Genomic DNA, 17,452 nt, shown 5'->3' with positions numbered 1-17,452 from the left:
ACGGGGCCAAGTTGTTAGAGGCCACGTCATCAAAGACCACTCGATTTGACCCCACGCAATCAGAAGCAACATATTCAGAGGCCACGCAATCAGAGTCAATGTCATCTGAGGCCACGTCTTTCGATGGCATGTCATCAGAGGCCATGTTTTTTGAGGCCATGTCCTCAGACATGTCACAACTGTCACAGCTCTCGGGGAGAAAGAGAGGTACTTTATTTATCATGTGTCCATATGTGTGTTGTTGGAATTACATGAAAATAGATTGTTCAATTTCAAACTATCAGTGTTTAAATCCAAAAGGCAGTGGTGCTACATTACGAATGCCAAGTGCCATAATAACATGAAGTAAACCTATGATTCTCCTCTTCAGGTAAAAAACTCCAATGCACTGATGAATGTCAACCCCCAAAGTTTTCAAAGTTTAAGTTACAGCTTGAAGACTTCAGCTCCAAGGTGGGGATTAAGAACCGTGTGTGTGGCCTACAGCGGCAGCTGACCGAGGTCCAGAACGAGAACCAGATGCTGAATAAGCTCCAGCATCACCACACAGTAGCACTACAGCATTTCGAAGAGATGGAAAGCAGGATTGCTGAGGTTGGTTGGTTACGTCCCTCTGGTTTTTCTGCTCCTCTGTCTAATCTAAGATGGTAAAATACTTGTGGTTGTGAGGGGAGGGCACCTTTAATGCTGTTTTATCTGTGTGCATTTGACATCAAATTGGTTCATTTCTTCAGGAAAAAAAAATCTGATTGACATTTGAAAGCTTTCTCCATTTTCTTGCTTGATGCCACTCCTGTTCCCAGACTCTCGCCAGGCATGCACGCCACGTCAAAGTCCTTCAGATAATGCTCCGTGAGACACGCACCTGTCGCGATCACCTCGCAAAGCAGCTTATGAAAACGGAGCATAAGCTCCTGAACATGAGGGACACTCTTCAAGACCTGCAGCAACTCAGCAAGAGTCGCAACCTGCTGGAGAGAGAGGACCTCACCAACATGCTGGCCCAGGCCACGGCTGAGCTGGAGGAGAAGGACAAGAGGATACAGGTACACAAACGTACACCAAAGAAAAAGTCATGAAAACTTCTACGGGAATAAAGAACGTTGGGTATCTGTTATAATTTGCTGCTCTAAAAGTGCAGTTTTTGGTGGCGTTTTACACTTTTGAACAAATCCAAACAAGACTCAACTAGAGAAAGCACTCAGAGAGTGCAAACCGCCGCCAAATGCTGCTCACTTTTCCACAGTGTTTTCATTATTCCACAGGGTTATCAAGCATTTAGAAAGAATCCTGTATCCAGACCGGCACTAAACCACATAACCATAACCTACAAACCCAGGATTTGTAACCAAAACCCCCCTTAAAGTAAAAATAACCTCCTTGGCAGAGGTCAAAAGATAATGTTCTTCTTCTACTTTGTAGGTCTTAGAGAAGAACCTTCACTTGTGCCAAGCCTATTTCAATCATCAGTTAGTCTGTGAGCAGAAAAAGCTCGACGAGGAGAGGAAATTCTCCTGCTACCTACAACAGCAGTTTAACCAGCTAACCAAGGAAACCAAAGTAAGTTTGAGAGATGCTTTCAAATCCATTGCTTAAGTTATTTAATGGGAAGTGTCCCCTTACAGGCTTTAATGTTTTCGTTTAATGGTGTTATGGAGCCACTGTCAAACACACCTGATTCAAATGGTCAGCTGGTCACTAAGCTCTGCTGAAGTCTGATAATGACCCATTTATTTGAATCAGGTATGTGCAGGACAGTGGCTCCCCAGAACCAGGAGTGAGAAACTCTGGTGTAATGCTTGCTTCATGGTCACCAGTGATAGTGGGTTTTTTTCTATGTGACCTATTTTCCAATTCCAATGAGAAATCCTGCTTTCCCTTTACAGGATCGAACCAGAAAACTGGAAGAAAGCAATGCTTACTTGAATTTTCTCCTGAAAGAATCCACTAAAAGAGGTAAACACCCATTCAGGAATACCCAGAATAACATGGTGCTGTTACTTCGTGTGGGTGTCGTCTTACACAAACGCTTGATTTTCAGAGAGACAAAACAAGATGGTTCAAACTGAAGGGTTAGCCCATCTCCCCGCAGAGGCTGCAAGGCTTCTGCAGTTCCACCTCACTGGTACTGAAATAAAGATGAGAAACTCTGCCAATTTGGTGCGTAACTGAAATATGAATAATATTTTTCAAATATAGTCGAGACATGTAATCCAATTTGTAATCCAATTTATGCTTTTATATTGATACAGCCTTTGTATTTTTTTCAGGATTGTGTCTATCCAGAACAGAAGAGACAAGAGGATGCTGTTAATGTGTCGAAAGAGGGTTCTAATATGAAAGCAGGTGAGCACTTCACACCACATATGCAGTATGTTTGGTAACTCCCAAATCCCTCTTTGCTTTGCACGGTGGTTTCAATTTTTTACACGTTTTCAGATATCCGTGAACAAAAAGGTTGTTCAAAGAAGAGACCAGACGATGCAACAGGGGAAGAGGAGGCGCCAGAGGCATTAGATGCAAAATGTCCCAAAACGGCCAAATTCAAGAGAGAGAAAATCAAAAAGATTAACAATTACTATCCCTTCAATCAAACCATTATAAACCTGTACCACGGAAGACCTGCCCACAGCTCTGTGGAACTTAGTCCCTGTGAAGACACAGAAGTGGCTGGTAATCACGTGTATGTCGTGAGGCTACCAGCTCAGAAAATGCACAAAAGTCAGAGTGCATAGTTGCCACATGACAGCGACGAGCAGTGTTCGGCATGGACGTACAATTCTGACTGCTTCATTCAAAAAAAAGAACAAAAACTAACATGGTAATTTTCATGACTAATGTACAAAATAAGACTGACCGATAATAGGATAATTGAAGCCTTAATTGACTTATCAAATTAATTATATAATCGTAATACCGTGATGCAATTTCCAGCTCATTAATAACAATGGTAACTGTGTGCCATATCATTTCCAAAGTGATATTCAAGTAATAGCTTGGTTATGAGAATTGCTGTAGACTATAATTGGTGTAATATCTTCACATTAAAGGTGTTTGGGAATCAAAACTGGTAATTACCAGATTATAATGTCAAGTATGAAGTTTGTTGTGCGTGTGTTTAAATTTAAATAAACTCTCAGATCTGTCAGCATCATAGATTAAAATATTTTCTGATTCCATTTTTTTTTTTTACTCCAGAAACAAATAAATCATTAAAAATGATCGTCAAGAAAACATATCGTTCAGTTAATTGATTATAAAAACAACAGTTGCAGCCCCCATCAATCTAATACTTGAGGATTACGATATAATTTAGTTATCGCCACACTATTCTCATATTGATATTGTAGTGTAGTGTTATTAATAAATGTGAGTGTTTGTAAGATCTCCAGTGAACTACAATTTGTTTTGCCAACTCTTTGTTTTTATTATATTCAGAGCCGAGCGGCATCATCAACAGCATACAGTCAACAGACAATACAAAAACAAACTGCTTAGAAAATACTTACCCAAGCTGTTCCTTGTGAAATAATAATAAAAAAAAATCTGTGTGCACAGCTCTGACAAGTAAAGTGGAATTCAGGCCCATTCCAACAACCTGAAATTCCACTGCCCAGCTTTGTCCAATAATTTTTTACAAGCAGTGTGACATCATACAGGAACGACAGCTAGTGAACAGATCCCTCAACTGACGACAAAATTAAAGTTGGCATTAGGTAAGAGGACTTTACCCAGACCATATTCTTGCACATAAACTAATTGCAGTCATTTAATAACAGCTTAAAGACAAAGTAAAGAGCAGTTGCGATCCATCTTTAACAGTTGCATTTTTAAGCAGGTGAGACGAAAAAGTTGGACTAACAATTTTCATTATGTAGCATTGTCCATTTAAAAACTCACAACACTCTATCCATTTAGAATTGTTTGACAAGTAATGATGGTTGGGCATTTGTCTCCACATGCTGCAATTAGTCCTGTTTGCACAGTGACAGGAAAAACAAAATCCACTGATCAAAGTACTAAAGGGTAAACAGGGCATATACAATCCTTTCATGCTCACCAAATATACTGCGCTTTAGGACAAGAGTCTCAGGTGAGGAGCCTGAAAGTCTCAGGCTCCTTCTGGCTCAGGAAATGCAGATGTGTGATGACGGCAATGGGGTCAAAAGTATACACACGTGGGCTCCTTCACAAAAAAAGAGTCCCATTAGTAGTACAGGAAGATGTTGACAATCACTCAGGAGGTGGGGGCTACAAACTGATCATTCAAGCTAGAGTGGGGGGGGGGACGACGACGACTGGCAAGGGCTGGGATATGAGCTAAAAGAAAATTGACATGCTTCTACTTCAAGAATTCTCACTGGTCTCTACTGTTTGGAATTTGACCATGTGCTCTGGCTTGTTGCCATTGCTGTGGTGCTCCCACATCTGCAGGTAGAGCCTCTCAAGGTCTGTTGTGTACTGCTTGGTGTTGAAAAGAGGGCTGCAGATGCGCTGCTTCCAAACACGCGCTCTAATCATCTTCAGGCTAAAAGGAAACATGGACACGTGTCAGATTTAACAGTTGAAGAGATACATTTTCTTTTTTTTACAACTTTGGATTAACGACTACTTACTATTCCATGTCGGAGCCGAGTTTGACTGCGATGTCTTCATATTCTTGGCGACTGTGGGCTATTAGCTCAGGGCAGCCAAGGCAGTTGAGTTGTGAGGCAGCCACACGAGAGGCAAGGGTCTCACCTTTACAAAGAGGTCTTACAGTTAAAATCTTAAGTCTGAATTAATAAAATGTTAGAATGTTATTTGGATTTAAGGATCTTTTACACACATTTATTATTCTCACCTGGCATGGTGACCATAGGTGTCCCAGCCCAGAGAACATCCATGCCTGTGGTGTGACCGTTGCAGAGGGGAGTGTCTAGGCACACATCAGCCAGCTGGCCCCGTCTCACGTGCTCCTCTTTGGGCGCCACGGGAGAGAAGATGATGCGGGAGCTCAGCAGACCCATGTTCTGAGCGTACTGCACGATATTGGGCTCTCCCACTGCAGGGAAGCGAAGAAGCCACAGCACGCTGTTGGGCACACGCTTCAGGATCTGGAACAAAAAGGAAAATCGAGACACAACTTAAGAAACAAAGCATTTTCAAGTACAGAGTTGACATAATACGACTCGGAGCAATCGAACTTACATTGGCCCACATTTGAAGAGTAGGGGGATCAATCTTGTAGAGCTGGTTGAAGTTGCAGTAGACAATCGAGTCCTCTGGAAGACCATACTGGGAGCGGGTTGTCACGACGACGGTGCGTGGCACCTCCTCACCAGTGGCTGCTTTGTTGTTGATCTAAAATGAAGGACAAAGCATGCAAGAAGGAATGGTCAGAATTATTTTTATGTGACTGGTCTTGATTGTTAAAAACCCATTAATGTGAATATGCTGCCAAGCCAAGAGCATAGGGGAATCATTTTAAACCCAATCAATAGTGCCACCATTTCCCCTCACCAACACTTCTGCACTTAACACCTTGCTTTCATACCTGTTTGGACTTATTCCGATAGACTACAACTTCATCGGCTGAAAAGATCTGGAAAAGCGGCAGGCTAAATTAACTCGCTGCAGTGCAATTTGCTTCAGCATTTGTAGACACTTTGACCCTAGCATTACGACAAGTGTGTGCAAGTGAGACATACCTGTGTGGTGGCCAGGCCATTGCTGACAGTGAAGCCATTGATTGTGACCTGGATTTGACCTTGATTGATCATGTTGATGATGGCTTCAGCTGCTGTGTTCATGGGAATCACGGGCATGGACAGAGCTCCGTTTGTGTCCCCGGCACTTTCCTGGTTGTTGTCACACTTCATCTGGTCAGAAAAGCAGTGACATGGCAACACTTAGCCCACTGGTTCGTCTTTTGGTGCTTAACAATTACTTAGTTCTCAGAACTCACCTTTATTACTTTGACATCTGGCAGACTGTCCAAGAAGGCCTTCACGTCAATACCATTGAGAACAATGCGATTGTCAAAGATGTGTCCATTAGACTTGAAATCTATCACTGCCTTTTTCTGTGAATCCAAAAAAAATATGTTACCACCATAATTACACCTATAGCGATTACGGAAATGGCAACACTGCGAGAAAGCACAGACCTTGAGGTGAGGGAACATGTTGGCGTGGTCTCCAATGAAGAAAGTATTGGGCATGTAGGCAAGTTTTTCCGAGTATTGCTCAGCGACCTCGATAGGTGATGTCTCCTTATCAGAGATGAGGTAGTCCATGAAGGGAGCTCCACTGGTTCCTGGGTAACCGAGCCACATCGTCTGTTCCGTGTAAAGGACAGACCAACGATTACGTGTGCATACCTTGACGCAAAGCATTTACTCTATTCTCCCATTTAAGATGAGCAGAGATGATAGAACTTTGTGTCAGTAAAAAGTAATTTAAAGGGCTAACCTGAATAGGGGCAGCGCGCAGGGCAAACAGCTCATTTCGGGCACCTTTGGTGTATCCATTCATGTTGACCAGAATGTGGACTCCATCCTGATGAATACGATCAGCTGCCTTGCCATTGCAAGGGATCTGGAGGAGAGGAATCATTATTAGTAACGATTCTTAGGGTTGATATACACCCAGTACATTTCATATAAGCCAACTCAAGGTGATGAGTTACCTGTGAGAGGTCAGTGAAATGATGAGCCTCTGCTATCACTTTGACACGGAAGTTGGTACTATCATCAGGGCTGAGTGCGTAGCAGAACACCTATGGGGAAAAAGACATGTCTTTAGCATTCTTTATGAATGTGCTTATAAAGGACGCTATATTGTACCACACGGTTATTTTAATTTCGACAGATAAGTTAGAATAAAGATCTCCTACCTCAAATTTCTCAGGATTGTGCATCCCAGGAATGGACTGCATCAGATGGGAAGTCGGGTGGTTTCCAAAGTCAGAACTGACATAGCCAACACGCAGACGTCCACCACTGGCCTTCAGATCCTTGGGATGCTCATATGGAGGTTTGTGCAGTGCATTGATCTGTGGCATCAACAATAGTGTTAGACTGGTGTTGGTTCATCTATAGTTATGTCAAACATCAACTGAAAAAAATGAAAGCCCTGCAAGCAACCCAGTCACCACCATCTTTAAAATTCACATCTTACTCAACCCTTACCATCCTATGTCCCAGCAGACAGCCACTGCCATCACCAGCCACGTCCCAAGAAAAAGAATTAAACTTTACTTGCTTTCATCATTTTGTGTACCTTGTCCAGGCAAAGGTTTCCATGTCGCTCCGCAATGGCCTTGCGGAAGCCGTGAGAGAGTGGGTACAGCATGCTGTGATGTGGGTGCACTGAGGGCAAGCGGTTCTTCTCCAGCTGATCGGCCACAATGCTCACAAGCTTCTTCATCCGCTCGTCATAATCTGTCCAGTCACACACGATCTGGAAGAGAAAAAACGCACCGCAAGTTAGAGAATGGGCATCTAACGTCACTACTTGTAGTTCTGTAAAAGTTGACAATTGTGAGCATCCACGTACCTGCAGGCAGTGTGCCAAGTTGCAGTAAGCATCTGGGAAGTCTGGCTTGAGTTTCAAGGCTGTCCGGTAAGATGCAATGGCCTCTGGGATGTTTCCGGAATCCTTTATATTTAATACAAACAAGACAATTTACTGTGGGTACATTAATTGGAAACCTCATGTTGTTTGTGTGTAGCATGGAGAGCATCAAGCAATTTCACACAAGTAAAAACCTGAGTCATACTGTCAAAGTTACTGACAACAGCTATCCATACCTTGTGAATAGAAGCCAAATTGCTGTGAGCGTCAGCAAAGGCCGGGTTGATCTGGATAGCACGGGTGTAGCACTGCAGTGCTCCTTGTACATCTTGCATTTCTTTCAGTGTGTTTCCCATGTTGGAATAGGCATCAGCAAAAGTGGGGCTGATTCTACAACAAAACAGGAAAAATTGTTAACACAAGAGCATTTGCTAAATAACTTACTGATATGAGTGTTCACATTAGACCACATTCATTATATGGAGATTTGTGACGATGACTTGTCAGCATTTAGCTAAACGTGATGAGGACATCATGCAGACATAAACTAAGTGAGCCGGCTACAAACCTAATTGCCTCTTTGTAGTGCATGAGAGCCTCCTGGAGTTTGCCCTGCTGCTGCAAGACACTGGCCAGGTTCGAGTGAGCTGCTGCAAACTCTGGGAACACCTGATGGAAAAACAATAAAAGGTGAAGACGATTGGTAAAGGAATACAAACCTAAACAATACCTTATACAGCAATATTTCTTAACCATACCTGAGAAAAGAAAATATAATTTTCTCTTACCTCTAAGGCTTTTCTGTAGAGTTGGACTGCATCCTCAATGTTGCCCTGTTCACGCTTGATATTGGCCAAGTTATTAAGGGAGTCAGCGTGAGTAGGACACAAACGCAAGGCTGTGTTGTAGCACTCTTCTGCTTCAGAAACCTGAGAGAGATAATGAAATGATATTAAGTAAATGCATGTTGTTACAGACAGCTATAAAATGGTCAAAATTTAGCTGCACAACATCGTCCAGACATATGACAGGAAGTGTGGCCTTACATTGCCTTTCTCCTTCAAGGCATTTGCCAAATTGCAGTAGGCATCTGGGAAGTGGGGCTGCAATTCAATGGCACGACGGTAGGTGTCAATGGCCAGATCAATTAGACCCTGTTCATAGTAGACGCATGCCAAGTTTCCATGGACCACAGCATGGTTGGGGCTTAGACTCAAGGCTCTCAGGTATCCAGCCACAGCTCTGGACAGATTTCAAAAGATGCAAGATCAAGAACAAGCGAGTTACAAAAAAACCTTAAAACCCTCATTAAAAGCTGAAGTGCGTTATGCACAGTTTTAGAGGTGGTTCTGTAATCATAACTGTAACATTTGTGTCCTGCTTTAACAGTGAAAACAACGATGGAAGATGAACACATAAGGAAACTGAAACAACACTGCTTCTGACTCGACTCTAAATTCCACACAAGGTGTGCCAGGGTGGTGCTCCATAAAGACATAAGACTAGACATGCATGCATGAAAGACATCACTTTCTGCCATGACAGACTCACCTGTCAAAGATTCTGGCTTCCTTCAAAACATTTCCTAAATTGATGTAAGCATCAAGAAAATTTGGGTCCAGGGTAACTGCCTAAAAATGGATACATAGGTTAAAAATATGCAACATGAAAATGTATCATGACATTCAGCATTATGATAGAACATTACAAAAAGATGTGACTGACCTTTTCAAAATGATGTATAGCCAGCCATATTTCTCCCTGGGCGTTGAACACACAGCCCAGGTTGCTCCAAGCCACCGCAAAGTTGGGCTGAGTCTCAATGGCTTTCAGGTAACAAGCCTTCAGTGGGTTTACAATGAAAAACGACAGGAAAGGATAGAGAAAGAATGGGGGACGTATAGGTTTGTAGAAGGGAGGACAAGGGAGTGTAAAATAAAAACAAATAGAAGATTGAGAGTAAAAGTAAGAAAAAACAAAAAGGGCAGAGAAAGCAAAATTAGTGACCATTCTCAATTATGGCAAAAAGTGAGTCTGCAGCATGGGCTTGCTTGCGCATAATTCTGCCGCGCTAAGCTGCATTGCTTTTTCCCTACGCTGCGCAAATCCAACCAACACCCACACGTAAGTCCCACATCCCGCAGTTATGACAACACTCAAAAAATGTAGTGGTTCCCAGATACAGGATTTAAAATATGCCCTCCAATAATATCTGTATTCATAATTCAAATTACTCAGTTAAAACGCAAAAATTAAATTCAATACCTTGTATCAGGTATCAAATGGGTTCCATTTTAATTGGGCATGTAACTCACAACCTGGGATGCTAGACAATTCGTGCAGGTGATGGTCCCTGTAATGCATGCGCAACAAACGCACGGTGTGTACGGTGTCTATTGCCACCAGTACCACAGTTCACCATATTATGCCGCTTGCGCGACCTTGCGCCTGGCATAGGTCATTGCGTTTCGCTGCTGCGCTCGCTGAATGGCCAGATGAGAAAGCTGCAGACCAACAACCCCTGGCAGAACATCTGCAACACCAGACTGGTTCACGCTCAGCACCCATTAAAACATCTCAGAATGAGGGGAGATTGTAGGTATTAAATCAACCAGTGGCCACATTTTGGGCTTAAAACATGGGGCATGTACAGTCACTTGTTGAATAAGGAAAATTAGTTAATGCACACTGTTTGGTAGCCAATTGTATGTATGTATGAGATTTTTGGGGCATTTGGGAGCAAGGCTGGTAGTAAATGGAGCGAGGTCCGCAACCAACTGGCCAAAGGAGGTGAGGGGACGGGGGTCGCATGCCTGCGCTTTCCACCTTTTTGGTCGCTTTGGAAGGTATCGCTGCGCAGCCCCTGCGCTACTGCAGACTCACAGCGCACTATCTGCTTCATCAGAGCGCTGCAACTCCAAATAAAGAAGGAAAAACAAAACAAAATAGGAAAAATAACCAACATGTAAGAGTTAGAGGGTTCTTACTTGTTTTTCACGATAATTGCTTCCAAATCCAAGTTTCTTTTTACTCAATACAGAGTTGGGAAATTAGTATAGAATATTTTAAGAGATGCTAACAGTAATTTGATTTGTTACTTTTTTCATTTGCTCTTCAAAAGGAAGCCACAAGACAGAGGAGCTTAAGCATAAAGTGAGGTGGTTTTTCTTTTGTTGGCAGTTACAAACCCGTTACCATATTTTTGGACTTTGTCAGAGTGGTGGCCGCGGCTGGCTGGAAGAAGAGGAGAGGACTGAGGCTGCCCTAGTGTTCCTTTCCGCCAGGCACCTACGCAGGAATAGTGTCACCCACCTGAAACCTTCTAAATAACAATATCAGTTGTGGAAAAACCAAAAGAGACAAAATCAGAAAACAAGATCGTTAGTAAAGTTTTCAAACAATTCATTATTTTTAAAAATGGAAACAAAATAGGTTCTTCCATATCACTAACAAAACAGACTATTCTTAGTTTTCATTCATGCAATGAATGTTTCATTTCAAAGAAAACAAAAAGGAATGTTTCAAGGGTAACAGGGAGGGAAGAAAGGCTTTGTTGTGTTCATTGTAACAATTATTTAGCCAGGATTTCTGTCTGTCAATTAGGTTTATGTCAAACTACAGGAGGGCAGTTACTGGCTGGATCTTGGCCAAATGAACTGATCCCAATTCTCTGGGAATAATATTACATATATGAAGGAAAAGGGGAAAAAGTATTAATCATTGCTTTGCATTTGTTCTTTTGGCATTTTCATTAAATATTTGAGACTTTGATTTCGTTATCCTGGCCTGCTTTCTTGAATCCTGGCCAATGGGGTGGAGAGAAAAGTCTGTGGTTTAATTACTTGTATCTAGAATCCTCCACAGCTCTGAAATAAAGAAGTCATCGCTGCTGCTGCTGCGCATACTGTCTTTCTAACCCAGCATCTGACGCAGGAGGTGGAATACAAATACGGAGCTGTCTGCTTGACACCAATCAGCCCATTTCCAAGGCACAAGAACATTTACTTGATTAAACCCAGTTTAACAGGCTACTCAATAATAGTGGCTATCAGAACTGATAACCACCTTGGTAGTGTGACATCATCAGCCACAGTTCCTAGAGAAAAACTAAATGATGAGTGCATAAGCACCAATTATGCATAGCAAAAGGGTCAGGAAGACAGCTCTAAGCGCGTACTCCACCAAACCTTAGCAGGCGCGCGGGGGGGGGAGCGACAGAGCAGGAGAGCTTGTTGCCCCATGATGCTCCTCCCCACTCCTTTACCCCCCTCTAGCACAAAATAAGATGGCCTGTAACCAGTGAGGCAACTCCACTTCTCCAGATTTGACCCAACCCCGGGAACCCATGTAAGATAGTCAAGTTTTAAAAGTAAGAGATACAAGTCAAACACTTGGGGGGAGATTAAAAAGACAATTCACCCTGCCAGCTGAGAGCAGGCACTTGCCATTGGGAACTTGGGAAGTTTTCGGAGTACAGCCATTAGGTTAGAAACCATTTTATCTTTTGTGCTGCATGGTTAAACTAGTTTCTCATCAGTTCACGTATTCTTCAAAGACCGAGCCAGCATTTTCCCTCCTAAGCCAACGATATGAAAATGCATGGACTGAGGTTTGGAATTTACCATTAAGATTCACTGTATCAATTTTGAAAAATGCCAGCCTTTCTTCCTGAAAGGGTAGGGGCTGACCTTCCGGAAAAGGTCAGAATGAAGCACTGAACTTTGGGAGAGAATAGGGACATTTGCAAAGTGAATTATCTGTACTGAAAAGTCAAAATACTGTCCAAAAATAATTAAAAATGCGTTTTCTTTGAATGTGAAAAAAATCTGAGGTGCCTCGTGTGTTGAGGCAACTCATAGCAGTCCAATATTTCCAAAGGTTTTGGGCAATTTGGGGTTAGAGGCTCCATGTTAGAGTACTCCATGTAGATTAAAAAAAGCCAAAGAAAAGGGACATCTATAGCCTCAACGGGGAAACTACAAACAAAAATGTATGGCCAAGGAAAGAAAAATCTATAACAAAAAAAACCAAACAACACATCAATTCAAATGACAACCCGCTGTAACATACCTTAGCCTCTTCCAAACGCCCAAGGGCTTTGAGCAAGTTTCCCAGGTCACTACGCACACAATAAAGATCCTGAGGGGGAAAAATGGTTTATTAGTACAATAAACCATACAGTAATGTATTTTTCACCATATTTTGTCAATTAAGTAGAACTCCAATTACAGGGTTATACTGTAATGCAGACACGTAAGCTTGCACTGCTCCCTCCATGTCTCCTGCAGCCACCAGAGCTGCTGCCAAGTTGATGTATCCATCAATGAAGTCTGGCTTTAGTCTTAGAGCATGGCGGTAATGCTCTATGGCCTCTTGCAGTTGGCCACGCTCCTTGTACACATTCCCTAGGTTGGAGTAGGCCTCAGCCAACATTGGGTTCTGCTTAATGGCCAAGGTGCTGAAGTGAGCTGACCTGCAAAGCCAGAAGAGGAAACAATGGTTACAACACTGAGAAAAAAGCAGCTGGCAGTGTTGACTTAATGCACCACGCCGAGGCAGCAGCAAGATATGTGATGAATAAGTGAAACCTGCTGTAAGATGTAAGGGACGAGCGTTTTAAACAATTATGCATAGTACAACAGTATTATGCAATTCATCAGTACACTCAACCTGAAAGTTCTATATTATGCATCATAAATGGCTTTTAAAAGCAATACACATGCTCTGAATGGAAATCATTTATCCCAGAATTCTTACAGAATGAACAATTGAATCACAAACAAAATTGCAAACGTATTAACTATTAATAACCTAATTCCTGCATAGTTATTGGACTCAGGAGAATACTGCATTAACGTGATCAAAAAACAAACAAAATGGAATCCTGAAATTCACACAACACCCAAAACATTCACAACGGAACCGGCAAAGCAAAAGTACGCCCACCAACTGAAGAGAGTTAGAATTGAGGCAACAGCATTAGACCATACTAAACCAAGCAACAGGATTTCCAGCAGAGCTGTTGTATTTGATTTCCCAAGACACAGCTGTGTGCCGAGTATCCATTATTCTTTGCCATTTCCACACCACATGCCCAGTGAGCATCGAGTCAGCCCCCCCACACCTCACCTGTCGAGTCTTCGGCACTGGAAGTGGATTGAGGACAGGAGCAGCAGGACACCTGTGTTATCAGGCTCCTGTCTCCACAACTGCATGCAGTGGCGCTCAGCTGCCTCAAAGTCCCCTGATTGATACTCCCGGTGCGCCAGCTCAGCCAACCCTTGGAAGGAAAGCATACGTTTTGTCGGTTCTGGAGCACCAACACAGCCCAAGGGGGGAAACAACATGTTAGAGGTGATGGAAGAAATTAAAGCAGACAAATGAAAAACACAAAATAAGGAATCAGTAATAAATAATTAAGTTCAATTTAAATGTAAAATAAAAGGATATGGCCAGAGTGCAGAGATCACAATGTCCATTCAAGGTTAAGTTTTAATTCATTGTGGTCATGGTGAGGGGAAAAAAGTTAATGACAGGCTGTATTGGATTACCAAACTGCCAATAATATGGATGCAATGTAGCTGTGGCAATTTTATTCGAGATCGGACTGATTGAAGGTTTTGCCATGTATGCATGTCAATCAGTAAATTGTATTAATTGAGATGCTTTTTCCCATTGAAGTAAACAAGGGTTTGCACAAAAAGCAGCAACATGTGCTGCAAAAAAAAAATGTGTGATGAAAGACAGTGGGAGAATATCCAAGCAATGGAATTTCAGAAGCTCTGACATGAATGTGAACAACATATTCAGACTTTGCAGAATATTGATATACAACATTAGGCTCCAGATTTAATGTTTAGATCAGGAATTCTCACTCCTGGGGAGCCACTGTCCTGCATGTGTAAGGTGTCCAACACACCTAATTCAAATGGTCAGCTCATCAGTAAGCTCTGCTGAAGCCTCATAACGACCTTTATATGAATGAGGTGTGGTGGAGCAGGGAAACACCTAAAACATGCAGGACAGTGGCTCTCCAGGACAAGGAGTGAGAAACCCTGGTTTAGATGATGTACCTCACTGGATGATTCAATTATACCTAATCAAAATACTGTGAGAAGATTAATCCCAGCTTGTGGCATAAACAGTACCAGGCCACAGGGACATCATGTATGATGTAAAACCAGGTGGAATAGACTTTCTGATAAGTAGGGATTAACAGACATCTTTGTAACCCACGCTATTTTGTCAGAGCAGACATCTTCGCAGTAGAACAGGTTTGTCCACCAATGACTTACATTGTTGAGCTTGTATGTACAAAGGATGGACAGGTTTTATTACACAAAGCTAGGTGGAGTGAATGGCCACCATTAACTACATCAGTCCCACTGAGCATCTTTCGAGAAAATCGACAGCAGTGTGACAGGAAAAACAGCAGCCATTAACCATAGTCACCTGCATACCAAGATTAGATATCTAATTTATGACTAACCATTATCCCAGTTTGAAATATATACAATTTCATTCCGACTAATCATAGCGACGGTGAAACTGGAGGTAAATTCACCTCAGTCATAACGAATACGTGTATAATAATAATAATAATAATAATAATAAATCAATTACGGATACGTGTAATTCAGATTCAGATTGGATGTTCAATGATAAAACGGCTTGTTTGTGACTCGCCATGACCTGGCGTAGTTCGATAACTGACACTATCAGACTCAAACGCGTTGGTGGCGTTTCATTAAATGGAGGACGCCATTTTCTGGTGCAAATCAAAATACAACAGCGTATGTCTTGATGTCGCTCGGATTACACTATAGCCACCCGCACGCCGTTTTAACATAAGCAATAAGAAAGCAGTACACGCCAATGAATATTGCGATTATTTACATCATAATATATAGGTTTGAGCAACCGTGGGCGGTTTTGAGAGAGCGCGATTTGTTAGCGCCAGCGCGATATGCTACATATTACACGATCATATAGGCCCGAGACTATTCATATGAATTAAATTATTATTTCACTAGTTGCTTCATTAACAGAGCTTCGTTTGTTTGTTAGTCACCATCTTGGATCAGACACTGGACCGCGGCGGACTGTGTCGTCGTCTTCTTGTTAGCATTTAGCACCCATTTGGCTAACATTAGCAAAGTGAAAGCAACCAACCTGTGCTGTCAGCCACGTTTCCCACTGAGCTCGCCATCTCCTCGGTCTTGGTGTCCTGCACGGTGGTCGTCAATGCGATATCTTGAAGTTGACAGTTTTTAGAGAAAAATGTGTCGTCTTTGTCGCCTACTAGCAGCACACACGTTGCCAGGGCCGGCTATATAGCTCACCAGCTACCTCTATATTTGATTTCCTGATCTTCGTTCGAGGACGCGCTCTTATCGTTGCGGTGGTTAGTATACAGCTTGGTTATAATCAATCATTTAACCTGATCAAAATTACAATATTTTACGGATTAAAGTACACCCGACTTTACGGGATAATAGTTGGTTTACTCCCCGCAATGAAGCAACCACAGACCATGAAATGGCGAAGTGGGTGGAACTAGGTACTGAGAGAAAGTAGATCCGCACATCGCCATTGCAGCTTGTGCACATAATTGCTTATTAAAACAACATTTCATAGTATATAACATTGTAATATGTATCAATGCTGTTGTAGATAATGGCTATATTTTATGTATTACTTCTAACAGAAATGCGAATCATTATTTACGAATGACATTGCGCGGAAGGACACGTTGGTGAACAGGCACACAGCATGTTCCAGCAAAAAAGGAAAGAAGAATCAGCTCTTAAATTATCAATCAGATCAACATCTACATGTATCCATCTTGTAAGAGTCTGCAGTCTGCAAGATTAAAATAATAACGAGCAACAAAGAAACTGATAGTGCAACTATTAGAACACAGACTTTTGTTGGTAATCAAGCATAAACTGCACTATAGTTAGGAAATGGATGCGTTATGTGCTGTACTTTCTTCCTTTATTCTTTCTCAATGACAAACATTGAACACATGTAAATGCATCGCTACCCTGTGTAATTGCTTTCCTTATTTTAAGTGATGGTGCTGGTGTAGTGTCCAATGGCAAACACTATTTTCAATTATGCAGAAAAATATACCTCTCCATAATTATTGTGTTACTCTATTGTTGGTATTTTTTGGGTTAAATGATCAATTATAATTATGCATTGTCTGATATTTATTTAATATTCTCCTGTCAAAAAAAAATATATTAAGGGTGCTTGTGATAGTTTTCAAAATTCACCAACAGGGGGCAACCTATTTCAAAGTAAAAATGCAGGAGTCCTGAAGAGTGGCTATGAAACTTTGAACATTGATCCCTTTGTATGTACTTATTTCTGCAGGACCAGCTGACAGTATAAAGCTCTATACATTAAATCAAGTTGACCATTGGCACCTGCAGTGTGTGATGTTTGATATTTTGGTGTTAGTATTATACTATTAAATTAAACCCTCTTCTGTCTATTTTTGCCAATATCACAATGTTATACTTATTGCCATTCTTCTTTTGAATCCTAATAATGGGAAACACAGTAATTGTATTTTAATTGTATTCCTCTACCCCTCGTGTGTTTAATGTGTTGGCCTGTGAAGTAAATAATCTGTCATTCTTCTCTGAGGATGTTGAAAAGGGGGCTACTGCTCCCCGCATCCCAGTTTTTCCCATAGTCCCTCTATGGGAAAACAGTTGACATCATTGCCCATGTTGGCTTTGCTCTGTGTGCTCTGTGTATGCATAGGGCACAGGGTTTGTGTGCTCTTCCACACGTTCCTCTCCTTTGCTCTCACACTTAACACTGCTTAGCAGTCACTTGCAGGCACAGAATGATGTCATGGGCGCAGTGTGTCGATGGCAATT

General features: G+C 41.9%; 1 protein-coding gene across 7 annotated transcripts; it reads right to left on the bottom strand.

Annotated features, from left to right (window-relative positions):
* Nucleotides 1-3,441: 3,441 nt before the first annotated feature.
* LOC310928549 (UDP-N-acetylglucosamine--peptide N-acetylglucosaminyltransferase 110 kDa subunit) lies at nucleotides 3,442-16,083 on the bottom strand. 7 transcript variants are annotated; one of them, XM_083891123.1, is made up of 22 exons: nucleotides 15,729-16,083; nucleotides 13,686-13,866; nucleotides 12,786-13,029; nucleotides 12,627-12,695; nucleotides 9,282-9,398; nucleotides 9,108-9,187; nucleotides 8,603-8,798; nucleotides 8,345-8,485; nucleotides 8,125-8,225; nucleotides 7,793-7,946; nucleotides 7,539-7,640; nucleotides 7,245-7,442; nucleotides 6,877-7,035; nucleotides 6,670-6,759; nucleotides 6,453-6,578; nucleotides 6,149-6,319; nucleotides 5,948-6,064; nucleotides 5,691-5,861; nucleotides 5,191-5,343; nucleotides 4,829-5,096; nucleotides 4,617-4,740; nucleotides 3,442-4,528 (listed from the first exon to the last, which is right to left on the bottom strand). In XM_083891123.1, exons 1-22 carry the CDS (start codon nucleotides 15,763-15,765, stop codon nucleotides 4,348-4,350), a joined length of 3,180 nt encoding a protein of 1,059 aa, XP_083747249.1. In that variant the 5' UTR covers nucleotides 15,766-16,083; the 3' UTR covers nucleotides 3,442-4,347. The 7 variants fall into 7 exon arrangements, with proteins under 7 accessions (XP_083747249.1, XP_083747250.1, XP_083747251.1 ...); XM_083891124.1 differs by having other exon boundaries at nucleotides 4,844-5,096; XM_083891125.1 differs by having other exon boundaries at nucleotides 7,263-7,442.
* Between the last annotated feature and the right edge of the window lie 1,369 nt (nucleotides 16,084-17,452).

The sequence above is a fragment of the Microchirus variegatus genome (genome assembly GCF_963457635.1).
Source record: "Microchirus variegatus genome assembly, chromosome: 6".
Classification (NCBI taxonomy): Eukaryota; Metazoa; Chordata; class Actinopteri; order Pleuronectiformes; family Soleidae; genus Microchirus; species Microchirus variegatus.
This window is presented reverse-complemented; position numbering and strand designations above follow the sequence as displayed.